Consider the following 16,161-nt stretch of genomic DNA (forward strand, 5'->3'; position numbering starts at 1 on the left):
CAGACCTTGTGAAACAGTCAACCTTTTATTACAGTTGATAAAAACAAAAGGTGGTAACAACAGTCAACAGATGGTAAGAAAATTAAATTAATTTAAGATCTTTCTGTAAAACTCCATGATTTCGTGGCTCCGTCCTTTTTTGGCAAACGAGGGAATCAGGAATGTTGAAGTCCTTGTTGGGAGTGTTCCCAGTCCTGATGATCCAGGTTTGTGTTTGGAGCCGAGACGATCCGGGACAAGGTAAAATGTACAGTCTCTCAGTTTTGGGGTCTTTTCCCAAACCATGTGCCCATTTGTACAAGAGACGCTCTCACACTTCTAAAAAGGATGAGCAGGACATGAAGTCATCTAGGTGTCAAGTTAGCACGATAAAACCTGAAATCCTGAACAAACATAAAAGACTAGAACAAGTGGGACGACTGGTCTTCATCCTTCTACACAATAAACACTGCCGCGACGACGGAACTGGACGGATCAGTGAAGCTGCCTGCAGTTCGCTCACGTGGACCATGTTGGAGGAGTTCAAGGAGAAGTGGGTTCTAGTCATCGCTGGGCTCCTACGTCTGCCGCCTCTCGAGTCAAAGCTGCTGCTCTACCGAGTCCGGACAAGGTTCGTGGGTTCACAGCCCGACCGGGATGTACAGAGTGTAAAGTGGGAGGTGGCTTGCTACACCAGTGGTCAGTGAGTGTGCGTGCGGTCAGCGCGGCACCTGCATCTGCTGCGAGCTCTGGTTCTGAGACGTGACGTCGGGCCCCCGGCTGGCCAGTCGGCTGAGAATGTTCCTCTCTGACATCTGTAGTCGCACGGCGACGGGCGGGATCCTGGCGATGGTGGCCGGGAGACGGGTGACGTCGGCCTTCATGTCGCTCAGAAGTTCCTCCAGCTGTTTGAGAACTGGAAGGACAGGAGTCGTGAGACGCTTCACACTGAACAGTCACCAGCTACACATCAACAAGCCAACTACTTGGATCTTCAGAGATTTAAAAACCATCAGCCTCAAGTCTTGCTCCAGTCCAGGTCTTGGTCTCCCCCTCTGAGAACCTTGTCTGATCTTATCTTATGAAACAGACCTTTGAAGTGGACGTGGAGCCGTCTTCACCCTCACCTTTGTGCAGGACTGCGTTGGCAGGTTTATTCCCTGACATGGACTCCTTGCTGAGGTGCTGGTGGGACTCGGCCAGACACTCCACCTCACTGAAGCGAGTGTTCAGAGCCATGGATGGGTGCGCCGGGTCCTCCGTCATGTTGAGGTACGCCGCTCGCCGCAGCTGCTCCTCGATGACCAGAGCCTGCTCCAGTAACTGAGCGCAGACCGACGTTAGAGCCTGGAGCATGAGGACAGAGGGCGAACTCACCTTGAATCGACGAGCCAGGAACTTGTTCTTGATCTCCAGGAAGTTTCCTCGGCTCATCTCTCCTTTGAAGGGCTCGTTGAGGATGGCGAACCGCACGTCGTTCTGCACATCCTGCCACCGAGCGTAGCCGTGACTGCGGGACACACGGTCAAGGGTCACAACATCCACAAGACATGTTAAAGCAGCCTCACGCCACAGCAGTCGGGAAAGGATACTGAATGATTCCAGCCAGCAGCCAATAGTCATGACGACGGTGCCAGATCTCAAACGTCTTCTTGGTGACGGTGGCTGCTCTTTCTTCATTTTGCCAGAGAGAGTGAAGCTCTGGAACAGAGTCAACACCATTAGACAAACCGGCCCTGTTAGAGCGAGCGTGCAGATCTACCTGTGAATCCTCCGTCGGCGATGTTGAACATGAACCTCTGCTTTGTTGCCTTCTTCTTCTCCTCGCTGATGTTGATGGCCGACACAGTGGACGCGCCGTCTTTGCCGTTTTCACCGTTCTGCAGTTTCCCGGGCTCGTCAGGCTTGACTCCATCTTTCTCGTCTTTTGGGTCTGGTGAATGACAAGAGCAGATTTCATGTAGTGACAGGTCCAGCTAAAGAGACAGATGGAGGACATTCACATTACCTTTCTCGGCTGGAGAACTTGTGTCCATCTTCTCTTCCTTCGCGTCCTCTGCTGTATTACAATCACATGTTTAGAAGGCCTAAAGACTCAAAGTAGGACCTTAAATAGCTCTTCACCTTTGGACTTCTCTGCATCAGTCTTCCCCTCGGCTCCTTCACCTGTCACCTCAGAGGTCGAGTCCTTCTCTGTTGTATCAGTCTTGTCCAGCTCTTCCTTCTCCTTGTTCGCATCCTCCTTCTCAATCACTTCTTCTGCACCGTCCTTCTCATCCTTCAGTGCGGGCGCCAGATCTCCTTCCTTCTTCTCCTGCAGAGGAGACTTTTCCGACTCATCTGGGATTTCAATAACCTGAAAGAATAAGTACGCAAATGGGTCAAAACTGGCAACTGAAACAATGAGTATATTAAAGAAGGATAGTAAAACAAATGCAGATAAGCAGAAGAAGTTTGTTTCGAGAGAGGACTATCAATGCCATCAAAAAACGTACATAAATATTGTGTTTTTTTTCTCGGAATTAATCTTTCCCCCGTTTTTTTTAGAACTTATTAGGGTGAAACTGTCTAAGAAAAAGTTTGAATTAAAGTGCTAATAAAAGTGTGTCCTAAACACAGATGAGAGTGTGATGCAATTAAACAGACTTCACCTCAGAATCGTCAGCCTTCTTGGCCATTTTGCCGTTCTCTCCATCCTTCTTAACCTCGTCTTTCTCGTCTGATTTCGATAGGTCCTCTGGCGGAGAACAGAAGTTCGCCTTGAGCTACAGCTCCACATTAAATTCGCAGTACACAAGTACAACCACTAGATGGCAGCAGGAGGAAGCCAAAAACACTGTGGAGAGACATTACCTGGGATAGGCGTGTTGGGTTGCGTGTCAGCAGGCGTCCCAGAAGAAGGAGTCTTGGGATCTTCCCCCGCAGCCAGAGCAGCGGCTCTTTTGTTCTCCTCCAGTTCTGCCATCCAAGGCATCGACCACTGGCCGTTGACATGCTCGAACTCTTGGACCTGAGGAGTGACACGGTCGGTTTGGAATCCAGATTTTGTCGGTCTTTAAAAAAAAAAAAAATCCAACCTTCTTCCTGATGAGTGACATCACACCTATGCGTGTGAGCACATGCTGACGGGACAGACCCTCCCGAGGGACGCCATCCGCGAAGGTCTCAGCTCCATCTGCTCCGGGCTCACAGAGGTGCCGCATGAACAAGGACACGTAGGCCCTGCGAGCACATGTCGGTCGCGATTACGATGACATTTGCACAACATATTCAGTGACAGTCGAACTCACTTGAATTCCTTCTCCGACTTCCCCCGCAGGTCCCGGACCAGCCACTGGTTGGTGAAAGCGTCTTGAGGCGGCATCCCATAGCGCATCACAGCGTTCAGGAAAGCCTTCCTTTGCCGGGCATTGAAGCCCAAAACCTGAAGATGAGAAGGTCAAATGAAGCAGATCATTCGGAGGAGGAGAGAAAGAGAACTCACCTCGATGTTGCCGCCCACCCTGGCCAACAATGGCGGCAGCGGCTTGTCGCGGTCGTTCCGCAGACCTTTGCGGTTTGGTCGCCGGGCGTTCGCTAAAACATAGATAGAACAAGACTTACTATTGCAGTGTTTCGACCAACACTGCTGATGAAGTTCAGTGTAAAGCAGCAGCTCATCGTGTGGCGCCTCACTGACCTCAACTCTTTTCTCACAAGTTTACCTTTCATCACCACAAACATGGCAGGCGGAACAAGACTACCTCATGAGTGAGCTGAGGACTTTGTATCCAGGTTGGTGAGTACAACAAAACCTCTCATACCTTCGGACCGTTCATCAAAGTCTTCATCTCCCTCCTCCGAGGCCACCGAGTAATCCGATTGGTTGTCCGACTGATCCTCCTGCCAGTCTGGAAAGATTCAGAGAAGACATGTTAAAAACATAGAGGAGGAGCAGGTACGTCCTCCCAGCAGCAGGGGTTCATTGGAGCACACATTTAATGTCTGCTGCACCGGTGGTAGGCTCTAACTTGTTCAACACTTCTGTCACTATAGTCTTTCTGCAGTCTTGGCTCTGCCCCGTGGCACCCTCCTAGCAGGACTCCAACAAAGAGCTTACTGCACAACTTCATCAACTATAAGCCAAGTCACACTGATCTTTATATATAAAGTCAGGAAACGGTAAACTAGCTTGGACAGTTTTCTGGTTTCAAGAGAGTCCCATCAGTTTCAAACACACATTGGTCCTTTTGAGACCTCAAAGCAAACAACACTCAAAAACAAACATGTCACAAAGGTACATCCATGTTGGTGTTTGGAAACATTTTGCCGTCTATGTAGACACCAACTGTTGCTTGCTTTTAAACCCAATTGGGATGAAAATTTGGGAAGAATGAAGGACAGAGTGTGTCAAAAAAGAAGGAAGATCATCTTGGTACTTCCAGAACCAGGAGAGAGGAGACACACGCCCAGGGTCCTGAGCAACAAGCACTGAAGGTTTCCCTTCACTGATGAGAAAAATCTGGATGCATGGACTAGGCACAGAACAAGTCTGGGTCTGGAGTTCGTAAAGCATTGGTCTATCCATTGGGATGATGGCTCAGCAACTCCCATCCATCTGCATCAATTTATTAATTTTTATTATGGACATCATGCTTCTCTGCCAGCTCAATGGAAGTGATGTGGGGGCTCTTTTTTTATTAGCAGTGATTTCTACTCTGAGCTTCATGTTCCAGCGGGGCACAAACGAGATATTCCTCTTCACCCCTCTCTTCTCAGGTGATCTTCCTCCTCCTCCTCCTCCACACCAAGCTTCCTTCACTGGGTTTCTCTCATTCATTTCTCATCACACAGAAGATGATATCTAGAAATATTCTGGATGATTTAATCTGAGTTCAGAGACGGATGTACCCTCAGAAGACTCAGGAGTCAGAGAAACACACATGCACACCGTTTCTGTGACTCCTGAAACACCGAACCACACGAGCACAAGTCCACCACAGCACGTCACACGTAGAAGGTTGCATTATATGGTGTTCTGTACCCTGTCTTATACCTCGGTCCTCCTGCGAACCGTCGTTGTAGTTGACCGGCTTACGCGTTCTTTTGCCTTTGCCCAAATTGCGGGCGAGATCTTCCTGCTGCTGCTCGTAGTGATGCCTAAGTAGTTTTTCCCAGTAGTCCGGATCCACGCTTTCCTCCTGCTTGATCACTTCCCTCTCAACCTCCTCCTCCTTCGTGAAAGATACAAGTTAATGAAATATCCGGAGGCCGATGTGCATTGGTGCCCTTCTGTTGCATCATGCTCTCAACTCACAGCTGCAACACTACGGGCCCCGACATGACGGCTGCCTTGTTTCAGAGTTCATTCACTCACTGGTCTGTTGTGTTTACATCAGTCTTTAACTCCATGTGCAAATAGCATTGTGTGCCCTAAAATCTATCTAAAATCTATTTTAATTTGGCAGGAAATAAAGTTATCATGATCAACATTTAATTCCAGTTCCTCTTTCACATTGCTACGAATATTCAGCATAATTTATAAATATTACAGATTTTCAGTTTAGGTGTGCATCTTGCAATATTTTAATTAATTTTGTACATCTATTTATTTATTATATGCTTCAAATGTCCATGACATTATTGACAGCTAGTGTCTAAATGTTCAAAAATATATTTTAGATATTTGTAATAGTTTACAATATTTTACAATTAATTAAAATTACAAAGACTTATTTTATATGACCATTTTAAATATTTAGATTTACACTATCAAAGCATATTGTCTTCATTTTTCAATCAAGTTTTTCCAAATTTTGTGTTCCATTCAAAGTATTTTTAAAATGCGGAAAGATATCGTGCACCGGAGCTCACACTGACACTGTACCTCATCGTCCTCATCCTTGACCACATACTGGGCCACCTTAAAGGAGCTCAGGTATTCGTTCATGCTCTGCAGTTCGGTGTCCTCGGTGGCGTCCTGGTTCCGGTCCAGCAGCCGGTCAATAGCGTGATCGTCGTAGTGGATCACGCTGCTGTCGTCCTCCTTGTTGTCCCCTGTGGACCAAATACGATGAGTAAAAGTGACTGCTTCCAAGACAGAGTTCCACCAACCTTCTCCGGCTTCGTCTTTAAAAAGCTCTTCTGTTCCAAATTTAAGGATGTCGTCGAGCTCCTGCTTGGACATCGAGCCTGTTTTGGAGCCCAGACCGGGTCGCACCACCAGGTGAGTGAGCATCATCTTCTTCTTGGCCACCTGGAAGGAGCAGTCCGGTGGGAGACCCACAGGCTTGTCAGCAGTCCCAGGCACAGAGTTGGTGTGTCTGCACTGACCTGCGTGATCCTCTCCTCCACTGAGGCTTTCGTCACAAACCGATAGATCATCACCTTCCTGTTCTGGCCGATACGGTGAGCTCGACTGAAAGCCTGAAGAGCAAAGATGATCCACAGTAAAGACGACAAGAGAGTGCATGGATGAATCACACCAGGAGCCGCCGCTCACCTGGATGTCATTGTGAGGGTTCCAGTCTGAGTCGTAGATGATCACAGTGTCAGCAGAAGCCAGGTTGATTCCTAATCCACCAGCTCTAGTCGAGAGGAGGAAAGCAAACTGCGGAGCTCCAGGAGCTGAAGGGTGAAGAGCAGATTTCATTTAGAGCATGTCCAACATCCCGGTGAAGTAACATCTGAAGTACCATTGAAGCGATCGATAGCCTCCTGTCTCAAGTTTCCAGTCACTCCTCCGTCAATTCTCTCGTATTTGTATCCTTCGTTTTCAAGGAAGTCCTCCAGGAGGTCGAGCATCTTGGTCATCTGAGAGAAGACGAGAACTCTGTGTCCCCCTTCTTTCAGCTTCTTCATCATCTTCTGGAGAAGCATCAGTTTCCCTGAGGATTTGGTCAGAGCTGCGCCCTCGTACATGCCGTTGGGCAGCTTAGGGGCCTCCTGCAGGGGAAGAACACAAGCGTCATCTCCTGGAGATACCGTGATACCGGTTCGGTTTAGGAGTTCATACCATGGCAGCTCCTGGAAAGAGGTAGGGGTGGTTGCAGCACTTTTTGAGATCCATCACTACGTTGAGCAGAGACACTTGGTTTCCTCCACCCCGAGTGTTTAGGGCCTCGAAGTTACGTGTCAGAATGAACTTGTAGTATTTTCTGGAACAGACAAAATGTTCAGTTACAAATGCTAACATGCTAATGGAACAGACGGGAGGACGACTCACTTCTGCATGGGACTGAGCTCCACCCGCACGATGAGCTCGGTCTTGGACGGCATGTGTTTGAAGACGTCGGCCTTCAGCCTCCGTAGCATGTGAGGACCCAGCATGTCGTGGAGCTTCTTGATCTGGTCCTCTTTGGCGATGTCTGCGAACTCCTCCAGGAAGCCTTCCAGGTTACTGCAGAGAAAGCAAAGTTGCTTGAGGTCAGCGAGAATCGCCGACCTTTGGTTCCATGCCCGACTGAGGACACCGACTTGAATCTTTCGGGCGTCAGGAAGTTGAGCAAGTGGAAAAGTTCCTCCAGGTTGTTCTGAAGAGGAGTCCCAGTGAGCAGAAGCTTGTGTTGGAGAGGATAGTTGTTCAACACTCTGAAGAACTGAAGAGAGGAAGCAAGGATCCGTGACTTTCATTTCTTCAGTCCATGAAAGTGAACAGGTCAGTCTGGTTACCTTCGACTGATTGTTCTTGAGCCTGTGAGCTTCGTCCACCACCAGACAGGCCCATTCGATGGACCCCAGTATGGCCTGGTCGATGGTGATCAACTCGTATGAGGTCAGCAGGACGTGGAATTTGACCGTGGAGTCTTTCTGTGGAAAACAAGCAAAAATATCTTGTTTTCATTCTAAACAAACCACGATCACATGATCACCAATATCATCTTCAAACATGAAAGAAAGTTGATCATGTCTTGGTCTCACTCACCTTCATCTTTGAGGCCTTCTTTCCTCCTCGGATGGCGTTTCCTTCGAAGGAGAACTCGTTCTCCCTGATGACGGCGCGGCTATCTTTGTCGCCTACGTACGTCACCACGTACATGTCGGGCGCCCACATCTCAAACTCTCTCTCCCAGTTGATGATGGTGGACAAGGGGGCGCTCACCAGGAAGGGGCCTTTGGAGTGACCCTGAGGAAGACAGACGACCGCAGAGCTGTAACTTTTCCAGCCTCATGTGCTGATCAAATGTCCCGCCCTGCCTTTAGGACAGAAGCCCCAACTTTGACTTGGTCCCCTGTAATGGGCGGAGTTTCTCTGTGTCACGGGTCTGATTCCCAAACTCGCTCATGTGCAGGGAGAGTAGGACAGACTGGACAACGTTTTAAAAAAGCTTGTGGAGTTTCACCTCTTTGTACAGTGAGTAGAGGAAGACGGCCGTCTGGACAGTCTTGCCCAGACCCATCTCATCCGCGAGGATGGTGTCTGTGGCTTGAGCCCAAGAGAAGCGCAGCCAGTTCAGACCCTCCAGCTGGTAGGGATGCAGGGTTCCTCCGGTGCTGTCCAGGTACTCTGGTTGACGATCGAACTTGATGGTTGGCTGAAAAAAAAAACGACACAAAAGAACATTTAGATCTACATTCATATAAGTCTCACTTGACCAACTTACATCTACAACAGGGTTAGCAGGCGGCCGCTCGGCCTTCTTCACTTTGACGGTCTTCTTTAGCTTCTTACCAGGGCGGCCCTCGTCTCCGAGCATCAGCTCTCTGAGGAAACACACGTCAGTTTGGAGAAGACTTTCCAAACAGATGTGGTGGAAACAGCCACCTGTGGTTCCAGTAGGTCTGCTTGTAGGTGTCAAACTCAGGTATGTCCATGTCTTCGCTCTCCCACGTGGACTGGTCGTAGGGCAGGTCTCGCCACTTGATCAGGTAATGGACATTGTTCTTCTTGTCAACACTGACGCAGACGGAAGTGGGATTAAGTTTGCATCAGTTCAATTCCAAAATAGCTGTTAGGAGGGGAAAAGTGCTAGTGCAGAAGAAAACCTGTGGTTGAGGACTCGATGGATCATCAGCCACTCCATCTTCACTCCAAATCGGTAAAACTCAGCTTCCATGTGAACGAAGAGAGGGTCCTTATTCTTCCTCTTGGTGCTCTTGTCGTCATCACCTTCACCTCCAAAATCCACAGGTGGGGGCTCGTCCATGTCCGTCTTTCTCTGGTAGTTCCGGAACATCACCTGGCAGTTGAGCTCCAGCTGTGGACCAGAGCAGTGATGAACCGACAAGACAGACGTTGTCCGTCTGATCATCAGACCTGCATACCTGAAGCTCCAGCACCCAGGAGCAGTGCCAGTAGGACATGTTGCACCACTTGACAAAGAACTCCCTCTCCCTGCGGCCGACCAGCGGCGGAGGATCTGGCGCGTCAGCTGGCAGGTCGTCAGGTCGGGGGACAGGCGTGGGAGGAGGAGGCTCCCCCCAACGCCAGGTAATGACCTTCTGGACTTTACCCTTCATAGGTGGACACTTGAAGGAAAACAGATGGTATTTATATCACTCAAGAACAAGATCCAACTTCATAAACAAATGAAGCAAGCGCTCACTCACCTTGCATCGGGGGCAGATCCACTCTCCGTTGGGGATTTCGGGCAGAGGAGGGTTGAGGCAGTGAATGTGGTAGGAGGAGGGGCAGGTGTCACAGCACAGCAGCTCCCCGCCGTCTTTACAGACTCGACAGTACTCGATGTGATGGTCGTCCTCCTCCTCCACGCCCTCGCCCCTCCTGTCGTCATCGTCCTCCACGTCTGCCTCGGACAGATCGTCTCTGGCCTCCCACTGGATGCCCTCCTTCTCCTGGTGGTGTGTGGTGAGGGGGCGCAGGCGAGGAGGGAAGGTATGCGGAACGGAGTCAAAGCAAAAAGGAGGGTGGAGGGTGGAGGGGGTCGTGGGGTAGTGAGGGAATCCAGAGTGGGGGCGGTGTTTTCATGCATGTTTGCACACAGAGAAGGGGACAGGAAAATGGTGGTTCAGGAGAAGGATTAAAAAGCAAATAAAGTAAAACTGTTCAAAATAGAAGAAATAATATATACTTCCTGCACAGTTGTACTCACACAGTGAGGGCAGCTCCACTTGCCCTCCGGGGCCTTCTCCATGTCGGGGTCCAAACAGACCATGTGATAGGCTCGAGGGCAGGTGTCGCACAGAATGATCTCCCCGCCCTGCTGGCACACCTCACAGTAGTCCTGGTGGTCGGTTTCATACCCATCCCCATCCTCTGTCTCCACTGCAGCAGAGGGGAAAAGCACTTTAGTTCTGGAGTGTCATCAGAAAGACTGAAACAAGCCTCTCTCTTCTCCTCCAACCTTTCTTCTTCTTCTTCGCACTCTTGGACTTCTTTTTGCTGCGGCTGCTGCGGTTGGAGCCTTCGGAGACGCCGAAACTTCCATCGTCGAAGTCGCTGTCTGCGTCCGGCTCGTCTTCGTCACTCTGTTGGGGAGATGAGGGAATCGATATTAGAGCAAACACTGCCATGCTTCTGGATATTAGAGTGGCGTTAGACAAACAAAACAACAATATACTTACAGAGGAGCGCTTCCTCTTGCTGTTCAGGCCGCCGAGTTTGATCTTGAGAGGAGCCACCTTCTTGGTTTTGGGTTTCGGTTGAGGTTTGGGGAGTGGCTTTGACCTTCTGCGGGCGTTTGGGCCTTGTATTGACAACGACCCACAGGTTTAGATGTTACACTCTCTCTCACTCTCGAGGAGAAATAAAGGGGAGCTGTCGAAACTTGATATTGCAACCGAATTAAATGGGGTCACCTTTTCCTTCTTTGGTCTTGGCCTTGCGCAGCGGTGGAGCAGGGGCAGCTGGAGGGGTGGCAGCGGCCGGGGCAGGGGCAGAAGAAGTGGCAGCGCTGGCATCAGCTTCTCCTTCTGTCCCTGCCACCACCATGTTCTCCACAGCTGCTGCCACGTTGGCAGCTGCCAGGGCGGCGGTGGCGCTGGCGCTTCCCTGCAGGGCAAAAACAAAAGGCCTGCAGTCAAAAGCACATATCGTTTGGGGGAAATCGTCGCATCAGGAAGTGGGGTACCTTGAGGGGATTATTTGTGCTGAACTCTCGCCACTTGGCCATCATCAAAGTCATCATCTTCGACACCGCAATTTTGGGGTTTTTGGCGGCAATTAGTGGCCTGAGGAAGGAAGGAAGGAAGAAAGGAAGGATCGTGAATTATGATTTAGACGCAATAAAAACAAAAATTTTGAAACTTGGAGAAGCGTCTCCTCACCTGACAAACTGGCTGAAGGACTTGTAGTTGGTGAGGGAGCTGTAGTCCTCCTGCGTGAAAACATGGTCGATGTCCTTCATGCCCCAGGCCTCCAACAGCTGACTGGAACTTTTCGGCTGCAAAGACAGGCCGCTGTTTAACTACAAACTAGTACAAGCTAGTTAGCCGGCAGACCTGGCAGTCGTCCTCATCGTCGTCGTCGTCGTCTGGTTCCTGATCTTTACGCTTGCTCTTGGAGCTTTTTTCTGAAGTCGCACTTCCTTTCTTTTTCTCTTTGGTCGAGCCAGAGCGTTTCTTCTTTTTCTTTCCCGGTGCATAATCGCTGCCTTCACTCTCTGAATGCGGCGGTCCTTCGTCGCCGTCCCGCTCAGCGGACTCCAAGCCAATCAGGTTCTCTGGTGAGCTCAGTGGTAGCTCCTGGGAAAAGCAGTTTTAAAATGAATAGTGACAAACGTGTGGATGAATATGAATTGAATGTCAATTCCCCCTTTTCTATCCTCAGCTCTGATCTACTCTGAGTCTCACATGATGCAGCAGCACTTTCAATTTGAGCCCTGAATGTTGTGACTGGACTTTGCAATACAGTACATTCACCTTTCCCAGGCCATAACTGCAGGGAAACAATAATCTGAATCATTGATAAGTATTTTCACTGTCAATAATGACATTAGCAGTGCAAAAAAAGTGCGATGGTGAATGCCCTTCTCCTGACATCATCACCATCACTAAACTGGAATCACTTTGGTTGTGCTGCCTGGACAGCCAGAGTAATTCCCTCCATGCTTTTGAAGCTGCTGGGATGAAGTTGTGAGCTCATGCAAGAAGTGAACTCGCCTCTCTGATGGGTCTCTGTCTCTTGCTGCTTCGGCTCTCTCTGCTGCTCTTCTTAGCTTTCTTCTTCTTCTTGGACTTGGGCGCATCTTCTACGTCAGACAGAGCATCCTCCTGCTCGTTGTCCTCTGCCGGAGACACGCTTGCACTCAGTGACAACAACAACACAGTGCGCACACGTACACACCGCGCATGCTTGCACGCACGCACGCACACGGGCACGAGCGGCGCGCCGGCCAGCGAGGCGGTCGCGCGCGCTGACACGACTGCCAGCACGCGCGCGGGCGCGTACATGTACGAAATTATCGCCACAATAGCTAACGTTGCAAACTTGCCTCGGAAACTTTGACAGGTTTCGCGAGCGCTCGGTAAAACCCACGCCGGGCATCTCTGACAGCTCGCACACGCGTGGAATACCATAATAAACATTGGCTTGTCAAGTTAGCAACTAATCCACCGTGGCTACTCCCGGCTAACGTGCTAACATTAGCTCCGCGCTGAAGCCGATGGACCGGGAATTTCTCAAACACCTTACCGGGGAGTAGCGCGTGCTCATCCTGGAAGTCGTCCCTCTCATCCTCGCTGGCTGACATTTTGACGAGGTTTCCCTAGAATTGCCCGCAGGTCGGATTAAGCCACCTAAACCTTGCTCCTCGGTCGGCGAGGGAGGAGGGAAAATGACGTGGGACTCTGCTGGAGAGTGGACGAGGGTGTCCAGGAAGGGGGGGGGGGGGGGGCGAGGGTGGGTGGCTGCGTGAGAGATAAATAACACAATCATGCCATCGCACGCCACATGCGCCTTTACATGTTTTAATAACGACTTATCAAACAGTTGTCCACCTGCACACTCTAACAAGTTGGAGGATGAGCTGTCAGCGAGCAGCCCAGGTGTGTTGGTGCGCAAGTGTGAATGGAAGAAAGTCTAGCTGCCTCCATGTTTCCAAGAGAGAGCGCGGCAGTTCTCGTAAAACATCAGTGAAAAGTTGATGCCTCGTAAAGCTGCCAAACTTACAGTGGTAGTCCCGGGTCAAGGTGCTCTCTCCTTCCCTCTCTCTCTCTCTCTCGCACTGCCGCGCTCTTTTATGGCATCCGGGGTCACTCAATTGAATCCTGTTAAATGAACGATCGCGGAGATTCTGGTCGGAACCGAGTCGTAATGACCCGAAATCCGCCGTCCCCTGGTCTCTACCCCAGCCTCACAGGCAGAGCTTAGCTAACACGCTCGCCAACACACAAAGGGGGCAGACATCCCATAATAATCCCCCCCTCCCACTCTTGAACAGGACTCTGCATAGTTACCTCGCAACGGACAGACCATAATACTCGGCCTGCCCCCACCCCCACCCCCCTCCGACACGCGCGCGCACGATTGCACTCACGGCTACCACTCCTTGGCATGCATGCGAGCGCGCACGCTCCTTCCCCGATCACAAGTAGTTCCAACCGCCTTAGCAACCTCGTTGTCATGGTGACACCCCCCTCACCCGCCCGCTCGGACAGACCATAATACTCCAGAAGCAGTTGCACATCCCATAATATACTGTACTACTCCTAAAAGACTAGCAGATGTGTCACATGGTCTCCAAGGAAGCAGAGGTCCAGTGATGATAGACCATAATAGTCACATCTACCTGAGCACAAGAAGTGTTCCACTCAGATTTGACCCGCAGTTTTGTCCTGGGCCTGGTGCGGTCCAGATGACTGGTCCCTCACTTTCTGGTGAACGACAGACCATAATACTCCAGGAGGAGATGCAGCACTCAGCACTCAGCACACCAGCCATCCCATAATATCCCATGTGACATCATAATTGACAGCTGCCATCCTATATTCACCTTGCTGTGACCTGTCACAACAAAATGACGCTGCATTCGAGCTCCTCAGAAACTAGTCGCTCATTCATTCATGAATTTCCCTGAAAGGATTTAACAGCTTGTTTATTTGTTGAGGTGGGAGCACAAACAAACACGAGATAATTGTGATTGTTATTCAATCGAGAGGCGACAGTTTGGCATGTCGGATGAATGAATGAATGAAAAACAGAACCAATGGAAAACAAGCAACAGCTGTGCAACGTAATATCATGACAACATGCTACCTCATAGCGGCCGCGGGTTTCCTTTCACTAAACACTGCGGTGCACGCTCAGAATCAGAAAAACTTTATTAATGCCGAGGGAATGTTTGTAACGGGCCCCTCCTGTTGGACACTAGACTGCAGGGTTGGGAGTAACCAGAGCGAGTCAAACCCAAGTTTACTGTAGTCCTTTGATCATCAAGAACCTCCCCCGTGCTCCGCCTTTATTACCTCTGAGACAATAAGCAACTTGCTCTCCTCCGCAACTCCAGAACCTTAGTAGACTGAGAAGAACAGCACTGCAGAGGAACGTCACGTGTTATTGAGCAGGTCCGGATGCTGAATTTGGAGCGGATCATTGATACCACATTGGAATTGTTGTATCACAGCCATTGAAAAAACAAAAGACCAACAGGCAGCAGAACCCCACAACAGAGTGCTGGGTGCCGGAGCAGAGAGAAGGTCATAAGTTCAAGTTCAAGGCAACTTTTTTGGTTATTTCTGTGTGGTGTTTACATAGACTTAGACTTAGAGACTTAGAGTAGACTTTATTGATCCCTTTGGGATGACTCCCTCCAGGAAATTCACATTTCCAGCAGCAATAGAGACATGTCCACCTTATTCCAAAAAATGACGTACAACATGACAGCACATAAACAGATCAAAGGCAGGCTCTTGCCTCCAGTCAGGGAGGACATGAGTGAACATGGACTTGAGGGATCTGCTGGTTGCTCCTCTTACATGGAGGACACTTGATTCCTGAGCCACAAGCCGGGGACAAACATGGTCTGGATACACTTGAAAGAGGGGCTCAGTCCTCTGACTCTGGAACCGTAGGGTCACCGACCGTGGCTCCCTCCAGTGAGCTCAGGTACAGGCTGCTTTGTTCTCCTCGGCCCACTCCATGATCTGGTTTGTGAAGGTCAGATAAGCGTGAACCATCGAGAATCAGTAGCAGATTTCATTTCCAGACGGCTGGATTCTGGGCAGGATGGATGACAGGAAGGGGTCAAGTTCAAGCTCCGAGGCCGAACAGTACACGCCGTTCGCATAGTAACAAAGGCCCGTGTCTCGCTATTGTTACCATCGCTCGACTGGCCCTTACACATGCATGTGTGCACGTGCACGCCAGCCGTCTCTCGTGCACACCTCTCCTGAAGCCCCCTCCCTCCCTCCTGCTCCAGCTCTGCCAACACTTCCATGGTAATATTCACGGGTCTTCCCTTTGCCCCCTCCCCCCGATACGCGCACACCGCCGCCCACTCTGCCTCCCCCACATCCCTGCCTGACAACACTGCTGCCATCCCATAATACTCACACACTTTCATACATAGCAGAGCATCCTTTCTTTGTTGGCAGAGATGCCTGAGCGTGCTCGTGCTCGGCAGTCGAGTCTCCGCCGTGATGTGGTAACTCTCACGTAGACTCCTGAGGCAGGTAGAGACGAAAGGGTCAGCGCTCTCAGACCAAGGGGAGGGAGGGAAATGATGGGAGGAGTGTACAGCAGGTTTGTAAAGATTGTAGAAAGGAAGCCCCCAAATCTGACCCAGGCACAGGAGAGGTGACCCCTTCAGCTGTTTCACTGCCAAATCACTGAGATGGTTAGAAATCAACACGAAAGTGGAGTGAAGGAATCCAGAGGAAACGCCAAGACTTACAGCAGGAAAAGAGATAGCAACTTACAGTGGACTGTGAGGAACCTGCAAAAGACACTTCTGGAAGTGACGTTGGAAGTTTTTACGAAGAGTGGACAGGGTCTTTAGTTTGGTGACCTGCTGCTGGCTCCATCAGACTCAGACCTCCAAGGTCAGCTCAGTTAAGTCCAAGTCCATGGTTCTCTGTTGGAAAAGGAGTGTTGTCCCCAGGTTGGTGGACAGATGGCGCGTGAAGCTAACCTTGGTCAGGAGGATGGTGAAGACAGACCAGAGCCATAAGGCAAACCTCTCCACGTAGCGATCGCTCCAGGGTCCTTCTGTCAGCAGAGGTGGAGTAGGGAACTTAGGGCGGTCGGGTGAGGAGCTCAGTCATCCAGGAGAGACTCAGAGTAGAAACCCTGCTTCTCCATATCAA

At 50.3% G+C, this 16,161-nt stretch overlaps 1 protein-coding gene across 5 annotated transcripts; it reads right to left on the reverse strand.

Annotated features, from left to right (window-relative positions):
• Nucleotides 1-12: 12 nt before the first annotated feature.
• On the reverse strand, nucleotides 13-13,263 carry chd4b (chromodomain helicase DNA binding protein 4b). Of its 5 annotated transcripts, none has more exons than XM_053887854.1 (40): nucleotides 13,028-13,262; nucleotides 12,551-12,765; nucleotides 12,019-12,143; nucleotides 11,359-11,601; nucleotides 11,185-11,300; nucleotides 10,989-11,088; nucleotides 10,717-10,909; nucleotides 10,483-10,604; nucleotides 10,263-10,386; nucleotides 10,011-10,183; nucleotides 9,508-9,753; nucleotides 9,223-9,426; nucleotides 8,944-9,155; nucleotides 8,723-8,854; nucleotides 8,562-8,661; nucleotides 8,301-8,492; nucleotides 7,883-8,083; nucleotides 7,630-7,767; nucleotides 7,435-7,556; nucleotides 7,184-7,357; nucleotides 6,974-7,115; nucleotides 6,654-6,903; nucleotides 6,461-6,585; nucleotides 6,292-6,384; nucleotides 6,073-6,214; nucleotides 5,846-6,015; nucleotides 5,015-5,192; nucleotides 3,783-3,869; nucleotides 3,464-3,555; nucleotides 3,270-3,403; nucleotides 3,057-3,201; nucleotides 2,833-2,989; nucleotides 2,631-2,716; nucleotides 2,104-2,335; nucleotides 1,988-2,038; nucleotides 1,742-1,912; nucleotides 1,572-1,680; nucleotides 1,357-1,489; nucleotides 1,107-1,302; nucleotides 13-895 (listed from the first exon to the last, which is right to left on the reverse strand). In XM_053887854.1, the coding sequence occupies exons 2-40, from the start codon at nucleotides 12,606-12,608 to the stop codon at nucleotides 699-701; spliced, it is 5,865 nt and encodes a 1,954-aa protein (XP_053743829.1). In that variant the 5' UTR covers nucleotides 12,609-12,765; nucleotides 13,028-13,262; the 3' UTR covers nucleotides 13-698. The 5 variants fall into 5 exon arrangements, with proteins under 5 accessions (XP_053743829.1, XP_053743828.1, XP_053743827.1 ...); XM_053887853.1 differs by having other exon boundaries at nucleotides 5,003-5,192; nucleotides 13,028-13,261; XM_053887852.1 differs by having other exon boundaries at nucleotides 5,846-6,214; nucleotides 13,028-13,263.
• Between the last annotated feature and the right edge of the window lie 2,898 nt (nucleotides 13,264-16,161).

The sequence above is a fragment of the Synchiropus splendidus genome, chromosome 15 (assembly GCF_027744825.2).
Source record: "Synchiropus splendidus isolate RoL2022-P1 chromosome 15, RoL_Sspl_1.0, whole genome shotgun sequence".
Taxonomy (NCBI): domain Eukaryota; kingdom Metazoa; phylum Chordata; class Actinopteri; order Syngnathiformes; family Callionymidae; genus Synchiropus; species Synchiropus splendidus.

What these genes read in the sequence shown, in the direction of transcription:
- chd4b (XM_053887849.1), bottom strand. Translation starts at nt 12,608, where the DNA reads ATGTCAGCCAGCGAGGATGAGAGGGACGACTTCCAGGATGAGCACGCG. An exon ending in GCACAAATAATCCCCTCAAG is followed by an intron (nt 10,910 to 10,988) that starts GTACCCCACTTC and finishes TTTGCCCTGCAG; the next exon opens with GGAAGCGCCAGCGCCACCGC. An exon ending in ACCCAACACGCCTATCCCAG is followed by an intron (nt 2,717 to 2,832) that starts GTAATGTCTCTC and finishes GTTCTCCGCCAG; the next exon opens with AGGACCTATCGAAATCAGAC.